At 39.9% G+C, this 21519-nt stretch overlaps 3 protein-coding genes across 5 annotated transcripts in view; 2 read left to right on the top strand and 1 right to left on the bottom strand.

Annotated features, from left to right (window-relative positions):
• Positions 1-646: 646 nt before the first annotated feature.
• LOC108090476 (putative fatty acyl-CoA reductase CG8303) lies at positions 647-10722 on the bottom strand. Of its 2 annotated transcripts, none has more exons than XM_017189174.1 (6): positions 10647-10722; positions 3940-4296; positions 2307-2811; positions 1805-2246; positions 1269-1526; positions 647-1192 (listed from the first exon to the last, which is right to left on the bottom strand). In XM_017189174.1, the coding sequence occupies exons 2-6, from the start codon at positions 4228-4230 to the stop codon at positions 1060-1062; spliced, it is 1629 nt and encodes a 542-aa protein (XP_017044663.1). In that variant the 5' UTR covers positions 4231-4296; positions 10647-10722; the 3' UTR covers positions 647-1059. The 2 variants fall into 2 exon arrangements, with proteins under 2 accessions (XP_017044663.1, XP_017044661.1); XM_017189172.1 differs by lacking the exon at positions 10647-10722 and adding an exon at positions 10490-10615.
• Positions 4967-6596, top strand: LOC108090477. The gene has a single exon (XM_017189175.2). It carries the CDS (start codon positions 5174-5176, stop codon positions 6473-6475), a length of 1302 nt encoding a protein of 433 aa, XP_017044664.1. The 5' UTR covers positions 4967-5173; the 3' UTR covers positions 6476-6596.
• A 3910-nt stretch (positions 10723-14632) lies between the features above and the next one.
• The window catches only part of LOC108090362 (putative fatty acyl-CoA reductase CG5065), an 18262-nt gene continuing 11375 nt past the window's right edge, over positions 14633-21519 (top strand). The window contains exon 1 of one of the 2 annotated variants that reach the window (XM_017188988.2): positions 14633-14925. The gene's annotated coding sequence lies outside the window, so the exon portion shown is untranslated. Of the gene's footprint in view, positions 14926-18511; positions 19201-21519 lie in introns of those variants that run through there. The other variant, XM_017188987.2, reaches the window with a different exon arrangement.

The raw sequence follows: 21519 nt of genomic DNA, 5'->3' as shown, positions 1-21519 counted from the left end.
GTTGCCTCGTCTATTAATAATGTTAATCTGAGTAACGGGTATCTGACAGTCGGGCACTCGACTTTAGCGTTCTCTGTTGTTATATCTATAGATACTTTTCAAGATAAGTTTAGCGCACCTGCCGGAAAAATATGGAACTGTCTGCTCAAAAATAAGTTGAGCCATGTAGAGAATAAAGTAGTAAATGCAATCCCATTTTTAAGATGTAAGAGTATAAATATTAAAGCTGGAGCTTGATTATTTTGCTTGTAACATAAGAATCTTAAGTCAAAGAATCATAGACTCAACGAACATGACCTATGATTTCAATAAGTCTTTTGAAACTTGTCCGCTTACAAGAACAAAACAAACAATCAAGATCACATTATTCAACAAAAACAAACAATAAACAATTTAAAAGTATATCTACCCTTAGCTATATAATTTGGGGTTATTTACAATTTAATAATCAAAAGACAATCTTAATCTCTTGACAACATAATATACATATTTCTATTTCGACACTAGCGTTCCCCCTTAAGCAATGTAGAAAATAATGTAGAGTAAATCATTTGTTATTTAAACATTTATTTGTTATGTCTATTAAAAATGAAAACAGTTTGGTAAGCCCATATGCTTGAATTGTATCCAGAAGAAAACACATTAATTTTTCTTAATATTAAAATCATATTTATTTGAATAATAGTTACATATTTAATCATTTAAAGTTTAGTTCTCGTATTCTTCGACTATTTGACTATAAACCGGTTGATAATTATTACAACAATCTAAAATTGTTCATTATTTTTACATTAAGTGTTTAGCTAGTGTGACTAAGTTTTGGGCTACTTTTGCATTGCTGTGTGAATAGATTTTGTGTCTCGTGTTGCTTTGATTGTTGGTATTATGATACACTTTTCTGACTTGTACTTGGCTTGTGTGAAAGATCTTAAAAGTAAAATACATGATACCCTACTAAGAACAAACTACGGATGGAAACGAACAACCATTTGGAGAGGATCGGAATTGGAGCTGGAATATTGCACAATCCAACGGTTGGCCATCGATCCAGAAACCGGGCTACAACCAAACGAGGAATCCCCAGATCAGGAGCGCCAACGCCAGACCGATCTTCGGGCCCAAAGTTAAAGTTAGGGCAAAGTACAGGACGGCAAAGATGACGACGTATCCCGCATAGTACAGGAAATTAAAGCTAGAAGTAGGAGAAATTAAATATGATATAATAAGTAAATTATTTAATATGACATATTAACGATTTTTATACTTACACCTTCCAGTAATTGCGATGCCATGCCGTAGTCACTGCCGACTCCTTGAAGTAGAAACGCCGGATTCCAATCAGACAGCGATCGATGAACTCGGACCAATCGCACTGGCTGGCATCGAAATTGTACCGCTTCCGATCGCTCTCTGGTATTAAAGCTGATATACGCAGCGCATTCTTTAAGGAGTATCGGAAGTCCTTGTCCAGGAAGTAGTCAAAAGCCTTGGTTCCCTTTTGGAAAACGCGCATGTACTCGTAGGCTCTGAAAAATGGATAAATATATTTTTCGATTATAGGGTTATAATTTCCAACTAATTTTTTGTGGGAAACTAAAGTGCTGTGATTACGTTTGTGTGTCTTATAATTCCCAACTAGTTTTTGGAAAAAAATCCCTTAGGTTTTTGATATGATGTTAAATCTTACTGACTTTTAATATTGAAGTTCCGTTTAAAAAAAAAAATACTTCAAACATTAATTTATTCAATTCTAGTAAAACAAATTAGTATATACTCTAAGAATCCTTTTTTCCAACCAACTTACGTGTGCTGCGGCATCCCAATTCCGAATAGCTTCTCTGGAATAATGAAGACCAATGCTGGCAGCAAATGGAACAGGTAGAAGAACAAATTGTACCGCCAACCATTTCGCAACTTCGTCACCGGCTTCCAAACGAAACTGTTGGGCGGATGACGCTCCACACTATCGTTGATAATCGTACAGAACTCGGCGAGATTGAGAGGATTAACCTCTCCGGAGGTGCAGTGTATGATTTCCGGCTGCTCCACTTTCCGGGTGCCCACGTACCATCCCATGACCAGTGAGGAGTTGATCACGTAGTCACAGGGTATAATGTCGATCACAGCATTAGCATTTCCGCACATTGTCCGGAAAATTCCCTTAACAAAGCCGGCCAAGAAGCCCAGGTGACCAGAGTTTGCATTACCCACCCAACCCTTCATGGGGTTTTCCAGGGTGCCATAAACTGCGAGTAGATAATCAATATTGGTTACTAAATCTATAATTGTTTTAGTAGTTAACTTACCAATCGATGGCCTGACTATGGCTGCTGGCAGTCCGGACATCTCGGCCATCAGCAGATTCTCCGAGAGGTTCTTGGTGAACGTATACGTGTTGGGGTGATCCCGAATGTATCCCTTGCACTTTTGATCGGTGAAGTCCTCCCAGGCCGAATCGTCCTCGGCCATCTTCATCATCTCGTACGGATCGAACTGTGACTTGTACACCTCCTCGGCGATCAGACCTCGATTATTGCTGTTGCAGAAGGCCGTGGAGCAGTAGATGTAGGCGGCCAGTTGCTTCACTTGCTTGGCCAACTCGATGGTTCGCATCGTTCCCGTAAGATTGGTGCGAATGGCAGTTCGCAGCGGGGAGCTGAACTTGATGGTGGCGGCACTGTGGTAAATCACATTGACCCGGTCAATAAGCTCCTGCAGGAGCTCGGGGCCAAAGCCAAAGTTCGGTTCACTCAGTTCTCCGACCACCGGAACAACCTTTGCCAAAGTCTTCTCCGAATACTTTTCGAAAATCTACAAAAGGTTGCATAAAAAAATATAAATAAGCATCCTAATTTTAGAAAGGCGGAAAGCATTTCAGGATCTCTCGATCTCTTTAAACGCTTTAAATTTACGAGCAGAAATCGAAAACCAGCATTTTGGAGAGGCGAAACATTTTGTGGGTCGGTTATTATTAGTTTTCAACAGATAGTAAAACCAGTGTCAGGTAATAACTGATTTTACTATTGCCAATAGCAGACAATTTACGAGTTACACTTTTATGTCTCTTAAAATCCAGACCAGACCAATGTATTTTTCTCCCTGCAGACACGGATGTTGAAAAATAATTTAACTGCTGTTTGGAGGTCGAGTTGGCAAAGATCCACGCCCACCTTACGCCCAACAAATTATGATTGTTAACACTGAGTGTTTTCTTCTGTATTTCTACCATTTTTGGAGGTACTCGTTAGTAAGCAATTTCTAAGGCAAACAACATTTGCTGTTAACTGCTTTTTGTTACGCCATTAAAAATGCGTTTAAAAATATAATTAACGATATGTGAAGTGTCTCGTAAGGAAACAAAGAGAAAGAGCCCACGTAAAGAAAAGACCGGCAAAGGTGGGTCGAAGGTTTGAGTACACTTTAAGAGGGTATGCAAATGTTTTAACTATCTATCTTGGCAATGTTAAAAGTATAATTGTATTCGGTAAATATGAGAATAAAATCGGATAAATCGCTTTGAGACTACAATAATTAATTAAAAAGTAAAAGTGCGTGAATTCCAAAGGCAACTGAATAGTAACACACAAGTAATAAAGAATTGATAATATCGATGATAAACGAATATATGTGATGAACAGTTGAATTAAAATAAAATTCAGAATAAAATATATTTAAACCAAAGAAAAGAGCATTACTTGTTTCTGAATGTCCAAGAAAAAGAAAGGAAAATAAACTCCCCACCGATCGCTCTGTGCAGCGGAAGAGGTCGACTGGGTTACGACTTTGACAAATTAACGCTCCATAAAGAGACGCGTAATTGGCTTTAATGATACACCTCGCAGACGGCGCGTCGGGGGCAGATTCGTGTCAGGGGGCGTGGCCGGCGCTGCCCCCTTTTGAGCCGGTCAAAATAATTAAGGAGAATGCCACCAGACTTACCGGCTTCTGCAGCAGTCGACGGATCCGCTCGCTGGGATCGAACTTGCGCTTGCCCCGGACCAAAACGTAGATGGTTCCGATGTCTGGATGTGTGTCCAGCAAAGCCTCGATGAGGACGGTGCCCAGGAATCCCGTTCCGCCGGTCACAAATATGTTCTTGTGGGCGAAGAACTCCGGAATGGTGAGCGATGTGCTCAAGTGGTGTCCATTAACCCGCAGCTTTCCATTTCCGATGCTGTTGTTGTTTTCCGGGGGAGAGGTGGTGCCGCCATGTTCCGTGATGACAGCCATGGTGTAGGGCTCGAGATTCGTCGGCGGCGCCAATTTGCTGCTGCGATTTAAAATCAGTTGGGCGAGCTGAGGAGAGAGGAAATTGAGAAGCAAGGAAGCCGTGACATCGGTTAGTTCAAGTTCATTAGCTCAACTGGATCGGTGCGACATAAACTGCAATAAAGCCGGCCATCGAGGGCAGTGCCGAATAAAAAACCAGTAAGACTCCTCAGTGTGTCAAGTTTACTATGGCTTGCGGCGGAAGTGCATCATAAATCTGTTATCAAAATTAGATGGAAGTGGAGTGCACGATGCGGAAAGCAGACAACCTAGATCGGTGAATGTCTAGCAAAGTTAAATGCTGAATATTTAAACTTTCCACACTTTCCCAAAATCGGTGTTTAAGTAAATGGACTTTTACTTTAAAGGCTAACAGCTAAGGTGATAAGATAAATCGTAACTACACCAAAAAGCGATAAAGAAGATTTTATACAGACAGAAAATATGTATGTATATATAAAAATTGCACATACATATGTATATTTAAAAATGTAGTGTTGGAAAATATGTGTAAATGTTTTGCTTACTAAAATCTTATCTAGTAAAAGTGCCAAAATTCAAAAGTACTTTCTAAGTTCTTACCGTTTGTCGTAAAAACAAAGCTCATATCATTTCTATACTCCCTTTGACGTACAGTAGGTCATGATACCCTCGTCCATTTTTTTATTAAACTGGGGAAGCATTGCCTTTTACTTTCTGGGAAGAAGCTATCAGCGTGTTCATAATATTCCCAGTTTGCAAAGCATTCAGTTCACTAAATTTCGGTCTTTTTCTTTCAGACGATTTTTAGTCATCAAAATTGAAAATTCCAAAATTCGGTTCGGAAATTTTAGACTTAGAAGCCGGGAATTCCCCCAAAATTATAGTTTGTTTGAAGGAAGTATTTAGTTAAGATTTCGGCAAAATGAATTCCACTTTTAAAGTGGCTCGAGTGGGCCTAAATCGTTGTTGGCGGTTCGTGAGCCAGAAAGCCAGGGGTGAAGTTTCTGGAGTGAAGCGATTGCCAGTGGCTTCCGGTCAAAAGCGTCGTTATGCCGAAAGATATACCTTCGACGACAAAACCCAGGCTCAAATCGAGGGCTTAAGAAGGGAGGCTGGTGAGGCTCCTCAGGAATCTCCTTGGCGCGATAGCGAGTGGAGTGCCGATTTTCCCGAGCGCTTGAACGAGTTGGGCTACGAGTCACACTGCAACGATCGGCTGTATATAGCCAAGAACAAGCACCGGGACGCCCGGGAAAAATACATAATGGAGAGGGAGGAGCGACGTCTGGAGGCCCGAGAAAGGTTCGATAGTCACTTTGCGCAGAGTTCAATGGAACCGGAAGCCATGCGCAGGCGCACCATTTCGCAAGATCCCGTCGATCATCAGAAGCGTCAGGCGGCAATTATCGAACAGAACCGCCGCAAGTGGCAGAGCCGTCCGGAATCGAGGCGGGAAACCAATACCTCGGGGATAACCTATCGCCCAGACCGCCAAAAACAAAAAAAACTCGAAGAGTATTTGCAAAGCGAAGCGGAGGACTTTCAACACCTGAAGCGCAAAATGGAAAGACCAGTGGAAACCGATAGTCAGACCGATAGTCAAACAACGGTCTTCGATCCCAATCGTCCCACTGCCGAGTGGCTGAAGAAACGCGAGGAGGAAGCCGAGGCGCAATACTGGCACTCCTGGCACACCTGCCCCGGTTCCCGGGATAACGAGACCACGGAGGAGGTGAAGCATCACCTCAAGCGCAAGAGGGTGGTGCCCATCCCACCCGCCTACCCGCGAGATTCCCAACGACGTGGCTACCACCAGATAGTGCCACCAGCTTACCAATCAAAAGGCAAAGCTGTTGTGGTGATCAGCAGACGCCGTCCCTCTGGCATCGAAAGGCAGTTCCACAAGTTCGCCACAAAACAGGCGACTCCTTGGCATCCGGACTTTCCCGAAACACTCGCCAATGCCCAACCTCTGCCTCAACCGAAGGTTGTGCCCAAGAAACAGAAGAAACAAAAGAAGCCCGAGCGGAAGGAGGAGCGTCGCTCGGTGGAGCCACCCCGATTCCGGATGGTTGTAAAAACCCGCACTCCAGTCCCGCGTCCCTCCACCCCCGTTTGCAGTTACTCTGGTCACCTGGAGATCCCGCCCGAGATCGCCGGACCCAGTGTCTATATGGGGGCCCTGAACGCCTGGCGAAACTTCTCCACCGCCAAATCGAAGTAGTTATTTTCAGGTGGCAGAAGTCTTCAAAAAAAAAACGTTGTGAATTGCCCTTTTCATCCAGTTTATTTTTGAATATAAATACATTTGACTCATCCTCTCACCGGGTTATGGGATATTATAATACCTTTCGTTTAATTGAGGCGGATTGATTTATAAAGTTATTTCTTGGTGGGTTGGAAGGGGAAATGTAAATCCATTAACATTGTTTAAAAACGTAAATTGGAAATCGGACAGAATGTAAATTTTCCATGTCCGAGATCATGTGGAATTTTTCACACCGACATTTGCAATTAAATGAACTAAATTGAGCAGATAAGTAAGTAAACCTATCTCTATTAGCAAACAAGTAATCATTTCTGTGAAGTAATGGCAAATTAAACTTGGCGCGTGTAATAAAGCAGCTTAATAAAACGTGTTTATAACTTGCGATAAAAGGTAGGTCAAAATTATTGGGGTTCCCATACTTCTGGAAATGTTGTGCATTACTGTGTCGTCGTGATCATTATTAATTTTTTTTAATATTGTAATGTACCTCTAGAAAAACTTTTTAACAAATATCGTTGTCGAGCTCTGGCAACCGAACCAAAAGAACTTCAAGTTAGCTTTCCCACACTTGAGCCCAATTAACCTTTTACTTTAATCGCCGAACAGATTAGAGTGGCTAAGCTCACATTAATGAATACCCCCCAAAACTTTCGACTTGGCGCAGTTCCTCAATTAAACCCATGGCCGTTGCCCAACACTGTTAACTGTACTTTCCCGGCCAACTGCAAAACCATTCACAAAGCCGCCTTTTGTTCGCTCCGTCCGAAGCCATCAATAGCTCGACTAATTAATGGCAAATGACGCGTATATCCGAAAAAAAAGAAACCGAAAAGCCTCGTCAAGAAATAAAAAAGAAATCAAACCAAGGTATAACCGATGTAGTTAGATCTCACACGGCACGTTGCCCAAGCTCGTTGTACAGGTGGAAAACATAATTAACGAAATGCGTAACAATTTGTTGGAGGAGAGATTAATTTCGAACATTTTCGTGTGACTCCAAATTTGTGTCAAGGCCGCCCAGCTAGAGATCTTAAGTGGAGTGGGTATCGAAGGGGGGAGGTCTATAGGCCCACCAACACCATCTAATATTCGGAGTTTGGACGAACAAAAAGTCTCAGCTCAATCGAAATGCACGGTCACGGTCAAATCGCTGTTGATCTTTGGAGATCGCCGTACTGCGTTGTCTTCGTATGCAGATGAATCGAAATTATCGAGAAGATCTCCCTTTAGGTTCATAGTTGTTAAAGCCGCAAGATTTCTGTGTTTTTCGGGGGCTAACACCCAGGCGCTAATTGATTCGCTTGTAATTGACCAACTGACAGATTGAACAGCCCCCAAAAAACCTTCGCGTGGCTTTTCCTGACTCAACACATTTTGCTCAATGACTCGATCAAAGGCATTTCGCTTTCGAAAATACTCAGACATGTGGCCTGATCTGTTATCCAGAATTATGCAAATTATGTTCTTTCGATCTAAGATGAAATGCCGCCAGTTTGGCCAACATTGGAATCGATCGGAGTTAACTGGTTTTCGGTTGCTCTTGGCCTGGCCCCCATCCAAATGATTTGCATTTAATTTCCTCGAGCTCGGAGTTTCAGAGATTCATCGCCATTTTGCCTGGCCCAGCAACATTTTTGTCATATTTTCTTCTCTTATTTGTAATACCTTTGTTTGGTTTCGTTAAGTTCTTCGCTAGATAGGCCAACTGGTTTTTAGTTCGGACTTGGGACTTGGGATTGACAGCTTGAGTTATTGATGGTTTTTGGGAGGGCTAGCAGATCGTTGAACTTGACATTTTTGTTGCGTTATATAAATTGGGACAAAGACCTTGCTTGATTTTAGATATATTTCTTTTGTTACCGAAGAACTTAATTTAATTATAGGTTTTCAGTCCTTGAAAAACATTTAGCTTCAAGACAAAGTTGAAACATTTCCAAGGCTGGTACCGAAATCTTATAAAGATGAAGTTCTTTTAAGAGAATGGTTATGTGATGATCAAAAAAATTATCTTATTGATTGAATGCTCAATTTTGATTACCTAAGTTGAAGTGTCATAAAACATGACTTAAATTTTTGCAGTTTTTTTTTTTTTTTTACTAATTTCAGCAGCTCTTGTGTTCCTTTTTATACATTTTTAATTATCACAATTGAAAATAAACGCAAAGAAGAATGCATTGAAGCGCTCAGAAGAGACTCAGGTGTGCCTATTGCGCACCTTCTATTTTGCATTTTGGCTGGAGAAGCACATGGAACATACTATATATTATATAAATAAACAGAATATACTGGTATTTACAGGTGGCTGTATATGCCCTTAGATTTGCATAATTTTGCTACGTTGGCTTTTGTTTCGTATTTCTGTTTAAACAAATGGCTGAAACCCAGCTGGGTTTTAGTTACCCGAGTATATGTGAGTATCTGTGTGCGTCGGAGTATATACAAACTGTTTCTGCATATTAAATATTTGGAAATTTCTTTTGCAGCGTTGAAATGGCAAATATATAATTCGGAGCCCTAGGCGAAAAAAAACTGAGCCCTAATGGTCGAGCTATGAAAAATGAACTAAGTTAGCTGGGCAACTTTGGCTTGGAAGTGAGGGTATCCTCTAACTGTGACGAATTTTTGGCCTTTGTTTATGACCAAAGATCCATTTTGGTCACTTTCTATTTTACGACGAGCAGATCTCTCTCATCTCGGTTCGCGCCATTGATTTCTCTTCATGTGCTGTTATGATATTATTCCATTCAAATCGATTCCATTTGACTTGATAGTCATTTTGCTTTATTTTATTTCCGCCTTGGCAACCAAATGTGTAACAATAATTCTGTGTTGTTTATGCTAGGCATGAACATTTTGGGCGACAGAGGAGGGGGACAGGGGAATTCAATTCAATGCGCCATAAAAACCGAGCTAAAAAAACGACGAACAAATCGCACTTGTGCTGGGCATTAGCATTAAATGGATGTATAGACCTTAACATTGAAAGTGCCACAAAATAAACAGACACAAAGCCATCTGATTGAACCTTTTATTCTGGGAAATTCCAATAGTTGAGTTACCGTTGAATGGTAATAACCAGATGCAAAAAACCAACTTGAGAAAAGAGTTTGAGTCGAAAGATTCAAGCAACGAACTTGGGACGACACTCTCAGTTGAAAGATTCAAGAAACGAACTTTATTTCGGCTTGTTACTTTGCTTTCAGCTTGGACAGTTGAAATTTTTGTCGTCCAAGTTGTTATGCCCATTAAGACATTCTACACAACAATTGTTTTATTTATTTGTATTTCCAAAAATTTGGCAAACCGGTTTGCGGCTTAAAGTTCGATGTTAACCACGGGAAAAAAATATAATAAATTATAGGAGAAGTGTCTGACAGAAATTAGCCACGCGTCAGTCCAGAGACTATTATTTTAAATATTAATTCGGGTTTTTAAGCCTAGCCGAATTCCTTAACGCAAAACCATAACAACGTTGTTTGTTTGTTTTGCTGCCATTGAATTTTCCAGCAAGCGCTGGAAAAACCACATGGGGGAAACTTACTCAATCGGTGTCGCGAAAAACTGAACCAACCTAAAAACACACTCAAACAACACACACGACGTCACGCAAAGAGAGCGGCTGACAGAGAGCGAGGAAAAACTGGAAAAGCTATGAAAACAAACATTTAAGTGAAAATCGAAGAGCTAAGTCAACACCAGCTTTTCCAATGTATTTTCCGCAGGCCGAACTAGAAAAAACAAAGGTAATCTCGATTTCATTGTTGCACTTTTCTAACAAATCAGAATTCTTTCGTCACTTCCGTTCGGATTGTTTGGCAATCGATTTGCAATTAAATTGCCGCGCTAATAATTATTATTATTTATCGATTGCACCAGCCAGCGGGACGATTCACTTTGCACTTGAAGTTTTTAAAGTTTTTGGGAGCACGACTTGGGGCAGATGTTAAGGCGAAGTGCAAACAAACTAACCAAAAGTGTCGAGGGGCGAAAGGCGTTGGGGGGTGGTGGTCACTGAGGAGGATCCGCTTTTAGCCAACTTGCTGCCAATGCCGACGCACGCTCACTGAAGACTGATTGCGGACTCTGGGAAATAATGCGATCGCAGCTAATGCTGAAAAGCACTCACACTCGTCGGTTTCTGGCTTTCTGAGTCTCGGTTTCAGCGTTTCCGAGTTCAGCTCGCCAAGACTTCGGGGCACGTAATGAAAATCGGAACAGAAAATAATCAAGAGCCAGCCCGGCCGAGAAACCAAACCCGCAAACTCAGCATTCAGGCAAAAATAAAAATACGAAAAAATACGCCGAGAGAGCTTTGAGTGGCCAGCGAAGCAGCGAGCTCTGACTTTTTGGTAACTGAGAAAGCGCCTCTCAAAATTGTGGCTATTGCTGGATCTATTACGAGTGCGTGGTATCCGCTGAGTGGCTCTGACAAAGCCGTTCCGTCTTTGGCTAGGAGTGAGTTGGCCTCTTGAGCCAAAAGATTCATTTGCGAAGTCAAGCAAATTAAAATAACAACTAAATGTCAGCATTTGATGATGACTAAAATCTGAAATGAAAAATATATTAATTAAGGAGGGTATCCTACTCGAAATTAAAAAATTTATAATATTATATTAAAAATTAAAAATACTGTTCAAGAAAATTGCAATTATCATTTTATTATAATTTATTATAGGTTTCTGTCCACCAAGTATTACCCTCTTTGCTGAAGAAGACGTTTTAGAGGAAATAATTTTTGTTATTATTGAAATTATTATTGTATAAATTATTTAGAAATTCGCATGGTTTCATTCGTTCATGTTTTTTAAGGCAATGCTTTCTCAAGCAAATAATATCCCAATTTGAGTTTGTAGGCCAATAGGTTTCAAAAGTTAGATTAATGTTAATATGCCAGTGGAAAAAATGAATATACCAATTTAAGTCATAAAAGTATAAGATGATTTATATGAATTTTTTGTGCTGTAATTACAAAGATGAAGAAAACGTTCTTTGCCAATTTAAACCACAAAAAGTATACTTAATTTTAAACAAAATCCCCTTTTCAATTATAGCCAATTATGCAAACTCTACACTTTGCCACATTGTTTCCTGTTCGCTTATTTTCAAGCACACGAAAAAGTTTGCTGACATCTTCAATCTTTTTTGGGTTATAACGAGTACTTATATTCTGCTGACTTTAATAATTTGATTTCGGTGTCAATAAGGGCAATATGAGGTAGGAAAATTACCGCTTCATCGCATGAGGTGCAGCCAATCACGTTTTTAAGCGTCTAATTATGCAAAACGCTTTGTTCAGTTAATTGAGTGATAGCCCCTCGATATTTGCAATGCAAAAATGCAAAAAAAAAGTGGGCGGGGGTATTACAAAACTGTCAGTTAAAAGATATTTCCGCTCTTCATGGAGACTAGCTTTCTAAGCTCTTTCCATCTGACGGGTTCAATTGCAGTTGACCTAGATGTGGGTAAAAACAAACAAAATAAATAGAAAATACTGGAACCAGAGTTGTAGGCCTAAGCAGCAGATAACACAAAAACCAAAGCGCCTCGAGTGTGTATATACAGATCTGGGCAGTAATTACAGGTGTGAGGGGGTACGACTCCTCGGCTAACCGAAAAAGAAACGTCAAAATTGGAAATAATTTGTACGACACGCAAAGAAAAGTGGCTATACGTGAAAAATGTGGCAGGGAAGAAGAGCCTGATAGGGTAAATTAAAAGGAAGGGGAAACTGCGTTCGTAATGGAGAATTTGCATCTCAAAAAACGAATCCAATGCTGATAATCAGGGAAGAACCTTGACCATTGCAACCAACTAAATTAACATGTTTAAAAGCACAGCAAGAATTTGGTTGGCTAAAGTCTAAAGTCTAGTACAAATTTTTCTATAAATTGTTTTAAATTTTTTGTTTATAATTTTCTTTCAGTGCATTCAAAAATGTCTATTACCTATTGTTGTCTATTTAATTATCCATGTGAGATAACTCTATTTGCCTTTACTCATTTTCTCCTAACTCTTTCTCAACCGAAACCTCAAACAAATCAATCAGGCTCATTAGCAATGCAATTTTCAGTCATACTAATCTGAAGTGCCTGCCAACGTGTCTTCCATTTAATTTGCCCACAATCCCAACAGCTAGTAACTTCAGTAGCAGGAAAACCGCAAAAAAGGCTCTTGTTAGTTAATCGCATTTCCACTTAGTCAGCGCTACTTGGCTGCTAGTCTTGGCGTATGGCTGGGAAATTTCATGGCTAACTCACATTTTTTAGTGCCAAGTCATCGCGACTCAGTTGCACTGGAGCAAGTTAACAAAAAAGTGGCGGTGAAGATGGGGAATCTTGTGAAGCTGTCGAGTCTGGGCTTGGTCAAAAAAAAACCTTTGGGCCACAAAACGACGTCACCCAATGCGCATGAGTAATGAGCTCGGCTTTGGTTTTCATTTCATGTTTGGCTTTTGTCTGTTTGTCGATGTCTCACCTATATGTTATCGCTTTAAAGTCGCTTGTCTCCGGTAATACCCTCTTTGGGCAGCGGTTCAAGGGGTACGCTAAAATAATAATGGATTTGGCTTATCCGTGAAACTCTAAACAACTTACACACTTTTAATCAGATTATTTATGCGGTATCTTTTTGAACTTTCTCTTGTATATTGAAATTAAAAACAGCTTACAAATCTTGTAGATTACAAATTTAATTGGATTACAATTTCGCTTCAAAATTCGATCCCAAATATTTAGTAAACTACACTTAATTTTATGTATAACGATGACAAACGTATATAATACATTAAATTTTGTATATTATTTATTAAAAAAAGTAAGTCTATTCCATTAAAATCTTATGCATAACTAGTTGCTTATTGTAATAATTAAAAACAAAATAAATAATCAAAATATAGATAACCGTTTATATAGACTTTATTCCTGATATATTAATTATTTTCCCATTTAAGAGCATTGGTTAATTCCGCATCAATCTCTTCCAATTCATTTGTCTTAATGTATTTTAAAATTGATTAATATGCAGAGTGGCAGAGCAGTCAACACCGCCACCCCTTATCTATATATCCGACAACTAAGGCCCCACCGTCCCCATATGACAATGCATTTTTGGTTTGTTTTTGTCGTCTTTATGTTTTGATTTTCACATTTATGTTGGGGCACTGCAATCGGATGGCGACCTTGCTTATTGTCCAAATATTTGAGCCTCCGAAGGTTGTGACTTCAAGATTTCTATTTAATAGATTAAATTACTATAAAAATGCAGTAAAAACCATAAGAATGTAATATAAGCAAATAATTTCCGAAGATTGTTATTATATTAAGAACTTGAGATCTCTGAAAATAATTTTTAATTTAAATAATTTATTTTAATTTAGTTTTTTAATTATTGTAAAAATATTGCAAATAAAAACATGTAAGTAACTGCTTAGGGAAAATTTATTAGTTAGGAAAACCAAGCTTTAAGCAAATAATATCATTCCAAAGCTTTTGCGCTAACCGTATAAACAATTTAATTTATTTGTTATTTTTCGTAAATTCAAATAAAAACATATAAGTAACTGCTTAGGGAAAATTTTTTAGTTGGGAAAACCAAGCTTTAGGCAAATAAAATCATACCAAAACTTTTGCGCCACCATTTAAATGATTTTGAAATTCCCCCGAAGTGGCATCGCTGTTTTGGCGGAGAGGTGGCAACGGCATCGTTAATTCGAAATCCCAGCAACCGTTGATTTGTGTGCCGGGATATTTATCTGTGCAAAAGTGCAAAAAAATCTGGTTCTGTGTTTGCTACCCGAAAGTCTGGTGATTCCGTTGGCCAACGCAGGCGCATAACGGTACGTAAAGAAGAAGAGGAGCGGAAGAGGAAGAAGAACTAGACCAAAGTGGATTTCATTCAATAGGAAAAACGGCCAAGGTGGTGGGAAAATCATAGCAATATCAGCCCCCAGAAAGCGCAAGAGTGTGTGTATGTGTTTGTCAACTCACCACCGAAAAAAGGGAGAGCGACCAACAGCGAGAGGGTGGAGAAAGGAAAGCAGAGCAGAGAAAGAGCGCGGTATTAATGGTGAGAATTGTAGGCGGCCCGGTTCGCCAGAAGCTTCTTCTTCCAGTTCAGTTACTTTTCGCACTTCAAGCAGTACTGCTCTCTTCTTTCCGTCGAAGACAACGGTACATTTTCCCCACATAAAAAAACATAAGGCTGTTAAAAAAAATAATAAATAAAAAAGGAAACAAACGCGTCGTGAAATGCATGGTAACGTGTGTGAGTGAGTGTGATGCCAAATAGCAAGAAAATATTTAAAGGCAGAAAATAGGAAAACCCCCAACTCCCCAGAAAAATTTAGTTCAGTTCAAATAGCCGCAGCATCCGCACACGTTTCTAACCTCACTTTCCTTTTGGAGCCGGTACGTACACGCCCTGAAAAAAAAATCTTGGGTCCTGCCCCCATACCCCGAATTTCCCTCTTTTCCTATTTCCTCTCCTTTTTATATTTTTAGCATAAATTTTGCCCTAGTTTGAGCATATTTTTCTGTCCTGTTTTTTTTTGTTCGCCATTTATTTTTAGTCCCCTCTTAGCAGCAGCCCCTGCTGATGGTCGCCCCCTCGTTCCCCATAGAAAAATGTATGTCGCTGGGTTTATTATCTCATCCGGAGAATGTCGCTGCTTTTTGGCGTCGACGGTTGTAAAAAATTTAGCAGAAAATCTGACATTTCCGTTTCGCGTTTCCGTCAAAGAGAAGACAAGCTTTCCGCGGAAAAGACAAAGAGCGAAAGTCAGCAGAAAGTCCGCAAAGAGCGTAGAAGACAGTGTTGCTGTGGCTACGTACGCGAAAAAAGAAAATCAGCCTGAAATTGTGCTTAATAAAATTATGAATTTTCCCAGAAAATGAAACAATTAAATTCAGTATCTGCGGGCCCAATATCAGACTGATAAAGCCTTTAGATAAAGTCCTATCTTATCTGAAAATTAATAGAACTGTTGAGTCAGCTGGTTGGGCATTATATAAGCAGTTAGCAACCCCTCGGAAAAGCCGGCAGACGCCCAGTAAAATAGTAGCAGAAAAGGGTAGCCAAAAGAGCCATTTTCTCTTCTCTCCAGGACACCTTCTCTTGACACTTCTCTATATATCTCTCTCGAAATGAGAGCAGGCGCGTGAAATAATCTTGGGGAGCTTGGGAGAAAAAAATGAAACAGGCATTTTCCAATTGATTTTCAAGGCGGCCGACGCGAGTTCTTCTCCAGAAGTTCTTCTCATTAAATATCTTAGAAAATTTTAACAAAATTCAGTAAAGATTTTAATACTTTGCAAAGCGGTGAAAATGTTTCCTAAAAAGCGTGAAAAGTGCAGAAAAAGTTCCTCCGACAGGCGCTAAGGACTGAGCTGATATTGCATAAAAAAACGATGTGTGAGTAGTGGCAGCGCGCCCGGAAAACTTTTGGGAAAATTCAGAGGGGGTGCTGGTGGTGGGGGCTGCTCAGCCCGAAAGTATGCCCAAGATGAATGGAGCTGCTGACAACCTGGCCGTTAATTGGTCTCATAAATAATTTCGATTTTAATCGTAAATTTTCCAAGCCGTGTGTGTGAGTGAGTGTGAGTGTGCCAGTGTATTGTTGCACTCGACGGTGAGGCGATAACATTTCAAGTGCATTATGTCATTTTCCCCCGTTTTGTTGTCTACCCAACACCCCTCCACGCCCCCTCGATTTACCCTACGGCCCCCGCCCCGCCTCGCCCCTCACCCAGCGACCATGTGTGTGAGTGTTTGCCATTTCACAGCCGAGAAAATGGAAAAATGAGAAGGACGAGGACGAGAACGAGCAGGTCCTGTCAACAGGGCGCCATCTAATGCCGTAACTTTGTGTAATTAAAAAAAATAAAAATGAACAAAGCCATAGACGAGGGGGTGATGGTGGGGGCTGTGTATATTAAGCCTCCAAAGTGTGACACTTGAGTGACTATGCTAAAAACCCTGCCCAGCTGATAAAGCTGCTTTTAGATTTTTATATTTAGGGGAACGTAAATCGTTTTAAGTGTATTTTGTAATAGTCTATCTGTTATACTTTCCCCGTGCCACTAAAAAAGTTTGTGTAAATAAAATTAAACCACTGTGAAAAGCATTTATGCGACATTAAAACGTGCCGTATTAAACGAATTAATTTCGGCTTTGAAAGAAAAGCTTAAGCTATAAATTCATTTAGTTTATATTTTACAATTTTGTATACCTTTTCCGAATTAAATATTTATTGTTCAACTTCTTTCAAAGTTTTCATATGTCAACCTAGCTCATAGTGTTCATTTATCACAGATTTTTTTACGTCACACATCCTCTCTATATATCAGATGTAAGCCAAATATTTGTATTCCACTAAAGTACCTTCCCCTTTAATGTGAATTTTGTGCTTCCCATTGAGAAACGAAACTTTTGTTTTATGCTGCCCCATTTCCGGTCAGATGGGAATTTATTTGCTCAGCCCAAAAGTAGGCAAATGGGTCGTTTCCTGCCCAGCTTCTTTGATTCGGAGCCCTCTTCACTAAATAAATTGAATGGTTTTGCGAAAAGTTTTGCGGTGACTGCTTTAGTTATTGCACTGCACAAAAGGGAAGAAGATAGATGGTTTGAATTTCGTTAGTCACGCATGGCAAACTCTTCGATTTGACCAGCAGCTTCCGCTTTCCGTTGGGCTATTTTGGGTGGGAACTTGTTCGTACATACATAGCTCGCAAAATGTGAGAAGTGGTGTATGCCAATTCAATTAAAATAAAATATTGGCCAACGAAATTAGAGGGATTTCGGAGGCACGTGGCAGACATATTTCTGGAACACACCCACAACCTACCAAAAAAGCTTTGAATTGTCATGTTCACTACATGAAAAACAAAATATGAACTTACTTAGGTAGATACATACATACATATATTAAAAGCGCTTTGGGACTTGTAAGCCGATAATATTATGTGAATAATACTCATAAAACTTAAAAAAAAAATGTGTATGTTAATAATGGCATACTTTGGTTTTATTTTTCTCAATAAATAATTCACGGTCAAGTTTTTTTTTAGCCCGTTTGTTCGCGCTGGCTTTCTTAAATTTCAATGTCAACCTAATCTGTATTTGGTGTTGAATGCGTTTAAAAATCCCTTTCTTTTTCTTCTTCTTAATAATAATTTTAATAAAAGGTTCACTCCCTTTGAGTAAATGTTTGTTATTAGTGTACTTATTTAAAATGGTATAATGTTTAACAATCCTCAAGGTCCATTATTATATTGCATTGTTATGCTCTAAGCCTTAGTTAATTCAAACAAGGGCTGATATTTCTAGCAGTGTAGTCAATTAGTTCTTTCAGATAACTGTGGTGAATTAATCATCTCTCCGCCCCCTCGCTTACCCTTTTTTAACCGCAAGTGTGACTTGCCTTTCAATTAGACACGAAAGTTTTTTTTGGTCAATTTGATGGGGTTTCTTTTTTGTTAACTGTTACCTGGTGGCAAGTGCACGATTATGCATGCACACGCACACAAAGGCAGCGGGAGATACCTGATACTGTTGAAGCTTATGTGTGTACTTTGACCTCTTTTGCCTCTGCCGTCGTCGCTGCCGGCGTCGACGTGAGTGGTCAATGTCAGTGCCTGACCACAACCACATATCCAATTTCTTCTCTTTCTCCGCTGCCCCTCCTCTTCCTCCTACTCTTCCACTGCCATCTCATCCTCCTCCGGTTTTTCCGTTTTCCACGACTTGTTTTCCACACCGTTCTTTTGCGGCTTTTTCAATTAAAGCTTGTTGCATGCTGCCTCTGTTGACGTCGCTGCCGGCGGCGCTCTCTTTTTCTCTCTCTCTTCTGGGATCTCGAACATGAAATCTCAAATCTCGCAACCGAAATCTACGTGTCCGCCGCTCTCTCCTCGCGCTGCTTTCTTTTGTGCGCCTTTCTTGGCAGCGCAGCTTTGAAGCCGACTGCATAAATCTTTCACTTCTTCGAGGGCCAAGTTTAGTTCAGTTAAAAACGGCCGACGAAGCGGACGCGTCGCTAAAAGATCACGACTAAATATATTTATACATATATATGGTAGATGGTTAAGAAAAGCAGTTAAAAAAGTTAAGAAAGCGAGCAAAGAACGGTCAACTCTCTCCCGCGGCCGCACTCTCCATCTCTCTCACGCGCTCCTCCTCTCTCATCCGCTCGATTTCTTTGCGCCTGCGCAACGGTCATTCTTCGCCTTTCCTCTCTTCGCGCTCTCTCGCAAAAGTGAAAATATTTGGAGAAATTTCTTGGGGGCAGCCAAAGAAAAAGAAGAAGAAGAAGCAGAATTTCGGTCTGGAGTTTTTTAGTGTGTCAGGAGTGGGCATTGGTATCGGTATCATCGTATCTTGCCTTGCCTGTAGTGTCAACAAAGAGTTAAAGAATCGTCTACAAAAATAGTTTTCCGTTCTGTCGTACTCAGTTTTTTTCCTCGCGAACGACCTTTAAAAACCTCTGCAAGTGCCAAAAGTTGCGATATATTATAAACCCGAAACCATAACAAGCCAGTTCGCAAACTCCCCAATGTCAATGACCTAATTTCCGGGTTTCTCAGAAAATCAAAGTGGGAAAAATCAAATCAAGTAAATGCAAACACGAGCAGCTGCAGCATCTTCGATTAATGCCAATAGCATCCGGCTATATGTTTGTCTGACAAGTAAGTGCAAGCCAGGCTTGGCCCACAAATATTTGAGCTGTTTCTTTTTTCGTAGGATTATGCAATTTCGTTTTTAGCTAATATTTGACCCACGTTAAACCGTCTGCTCACAGTAGAGCATCGATAACACAAAAACAAATCGGGTTGGGCTCCAGATTATTAAATATTGCTCAACGATTTTTAAAACTGCCATTAAACTTAGCGTATAATATTGATGATTTTATCCAATATGATCTTAATTTAGTTTGGCGCCAGAAACTTTATTTGAAGTATAGATATGTGAACAGAAGACAAAAGTTTCAAAGATGCATTGATAGATGTTTGCTTTTAGTCAAATCTGGGGATCTTCGATTACTATGTATTAATAGTTAAATAAGTACATATTGTATTAAACTTCAAGTCACGTGGGAGTTTATATTATACAAGTTTGACTGTATTAATATCCAGGTTGTTGCTGCGAGAAAGTTTTAAAAGGCAACAAATATTTTCGAAATTTTTGTTGCTGTATATTTGTAATATTAATCATTGCATATTTACAAATAAAATTTGCACACAGACGAGACAACGACTAGCGACAACGAAACGAAAATGAAAACGATAACGACAGCAAAAAGTGGATGGAGCATAATAAATAAACATGGATCATGGCCACACACACGTACACACACTTACCGCCACAAAGATACTACATCTCAGATTGCAAAAAAGAAAAACCAAAAGCCGAAAAAAACCAAATAGCCGAAAAACCCTCAAAAAGCTGTAGTAAAAAGAGTGAGACAGCGGTCGATTGTTTATTTAATTTTTACATTTACAAATATCATTACATCGATTTCTGCTTTTTTGGGGTAAATATCTGTCTCTCGGACTCGGACAATGTGTCATAATTGCGAACCCACATTGACTTGACCCACATTTCTGGCTGGGAGTGGAATGGAGTGAAATGAAATGAGTGGACGCATGCGCAAATGCATCGAAAGCAAGCGCTGAGCTCAGCCAAAATTATTGCCACAGTTAATGCGGCCTGGCCAGATACTTGTGGTATATAGTATCGGTTTCAGTATCGGCCAGCGGTATCCGCGCGTTCGAGAAGGCGACATATTTCTATTGGTTACGTGCCTTGCCTACATGAGCACCCGACGAATTTCTTTTTCACTTTCGCAACTCTGGGCTAGATTCATTCTACTTGGCCACGGGGCTAATGGTCCTACTCAAAATGGGTTACGGAGCCATTAAGCCAGCCACTTGGCATTCAGATCGATTGTTTATTGGACCCACACTTTCGCAGTTCTGTGACGTAAAGCTGAGCGAGAGGTTTATTTAGTAAATAAGAAATCTTTAAATACGCGCTTCCTCGAAACGCCATCATTTTGTCATCTTTTTTACCTGAACGGATGTAAACAAAACCTGGGAATTACCTTCTATACTGCTCATTGGAATACTTTGTTGACCCTGTGCTTATTTACTTGCTTTATTTGCGTATGAGTTAAGCAGTTCTTGTTCGTAAGCTTTACCGGTTCTTTACCTAGTTCTGAGGTGTCTTAGTTATTATCCACCATTAGTACTAACTATTTTTAACATGTTTAAGAGTACCTTCGCTCGTTTCTAGTTGCCATTAACCTGCATTTCTCTGGTTTGATCCAGTTTCTAAATATCCATTTCTTTGACTAGTTTAGCACCTAATAACCCTTTCTTAATTGCTCTTTAGTTTGACTAAACTTGAACCTGAAAAACCTTTATAAACTTTTATGAATGAATCCCGTTTCGCAGTTCATAGCTACGACTAAATGAGGCTTATCTTAAGGTCTAGTTCTCCATAAATCTTCATCGTATAATTGCAAAACCCAAATTGCGGTTGATTATTCAAATTGAGCGTGTGCAAAAAGTTTTAATTGCAGGCGGACTTAAAGAATGTTTTAATTGGGCCCGTAGACATTTGATCTTAGCTCATGTGACCAGCCTAAAAATAAGATAAACTGTATATTATAATTGTAAATTATTTAATATCTAGCAAGCGCGTGCGGGTGCGAGCGGGACGGAGGCTTGAATCGTCTCAGCTGAGCTTTTAAATTGGGTAGCTAATCTGCTGACTACCTCCGAATGGGGGGCACCACTGCCAGGTGGGGGAAGAGGCGGGGGCTCAGAAGCCGCCCCCATTATACACAGTTAAATTTAGCTTTTATGCTGTAAACTGCGAGATCGCTTTTGTTTGTTAATCAAGGCACACGAATTATGGGCAGTGGGAGGGAGACAGATCCGAGATCCATTCTATCCAACCCCCTACAGATTTATTCAATTACACACAAAGCATAGATAGCTTAC

This window comes from Drosophila ficusphila, unplaced genomic scaffold, assembly GCF_018152265.1.
Source record: "Drosophila ficusphila isolate 14025-0441.05 unplaced genomic scaffold, ASM1815226v1 contig_414, whole genome shotgun sequence".
Taxonomy (NCBI): Eukaryota; Metazoa; Arthropoda; class Insecta; order Diptera; family Drosophilidae; genus Drosophila; species Drosophila ficusphila.
The sequence above is the reverse complement of the archived record's forward strand: the minus strand, read 5'-3'. Positions and strand labels throughout refer to the sequence as shown.

Coding starts and splice junctions, on each gene's coding strand:
- LOC108090477 (XM_017189175.2), top strand. CDS start 5,174: ATGAATTCCACTTTTAAAGTGGCTCGAGTGGGCCTAAATCGTTGTTGG.
- LOC108090476 (XM_017189174.1), bottom strand. CDS start 4,230: ATGGCTGTCATCACGGAACATGGCGGCACCACCTCTCCCCCGGAAAAC. Junction 2,247..2,306: donor CATAGTCAGGCCATCGATTG/GTAAGTTAACTA, acceptor ATCTACTCGCAG/TTTATGGCACCCTGGAAAAC. Junction 1,193..1,268: donor CATCGCAATTACTGGAAGGT/GTAAGTATAAAA, acceptor TCCTACTTCTAG/CTTTAATTTCCTGTACTATG.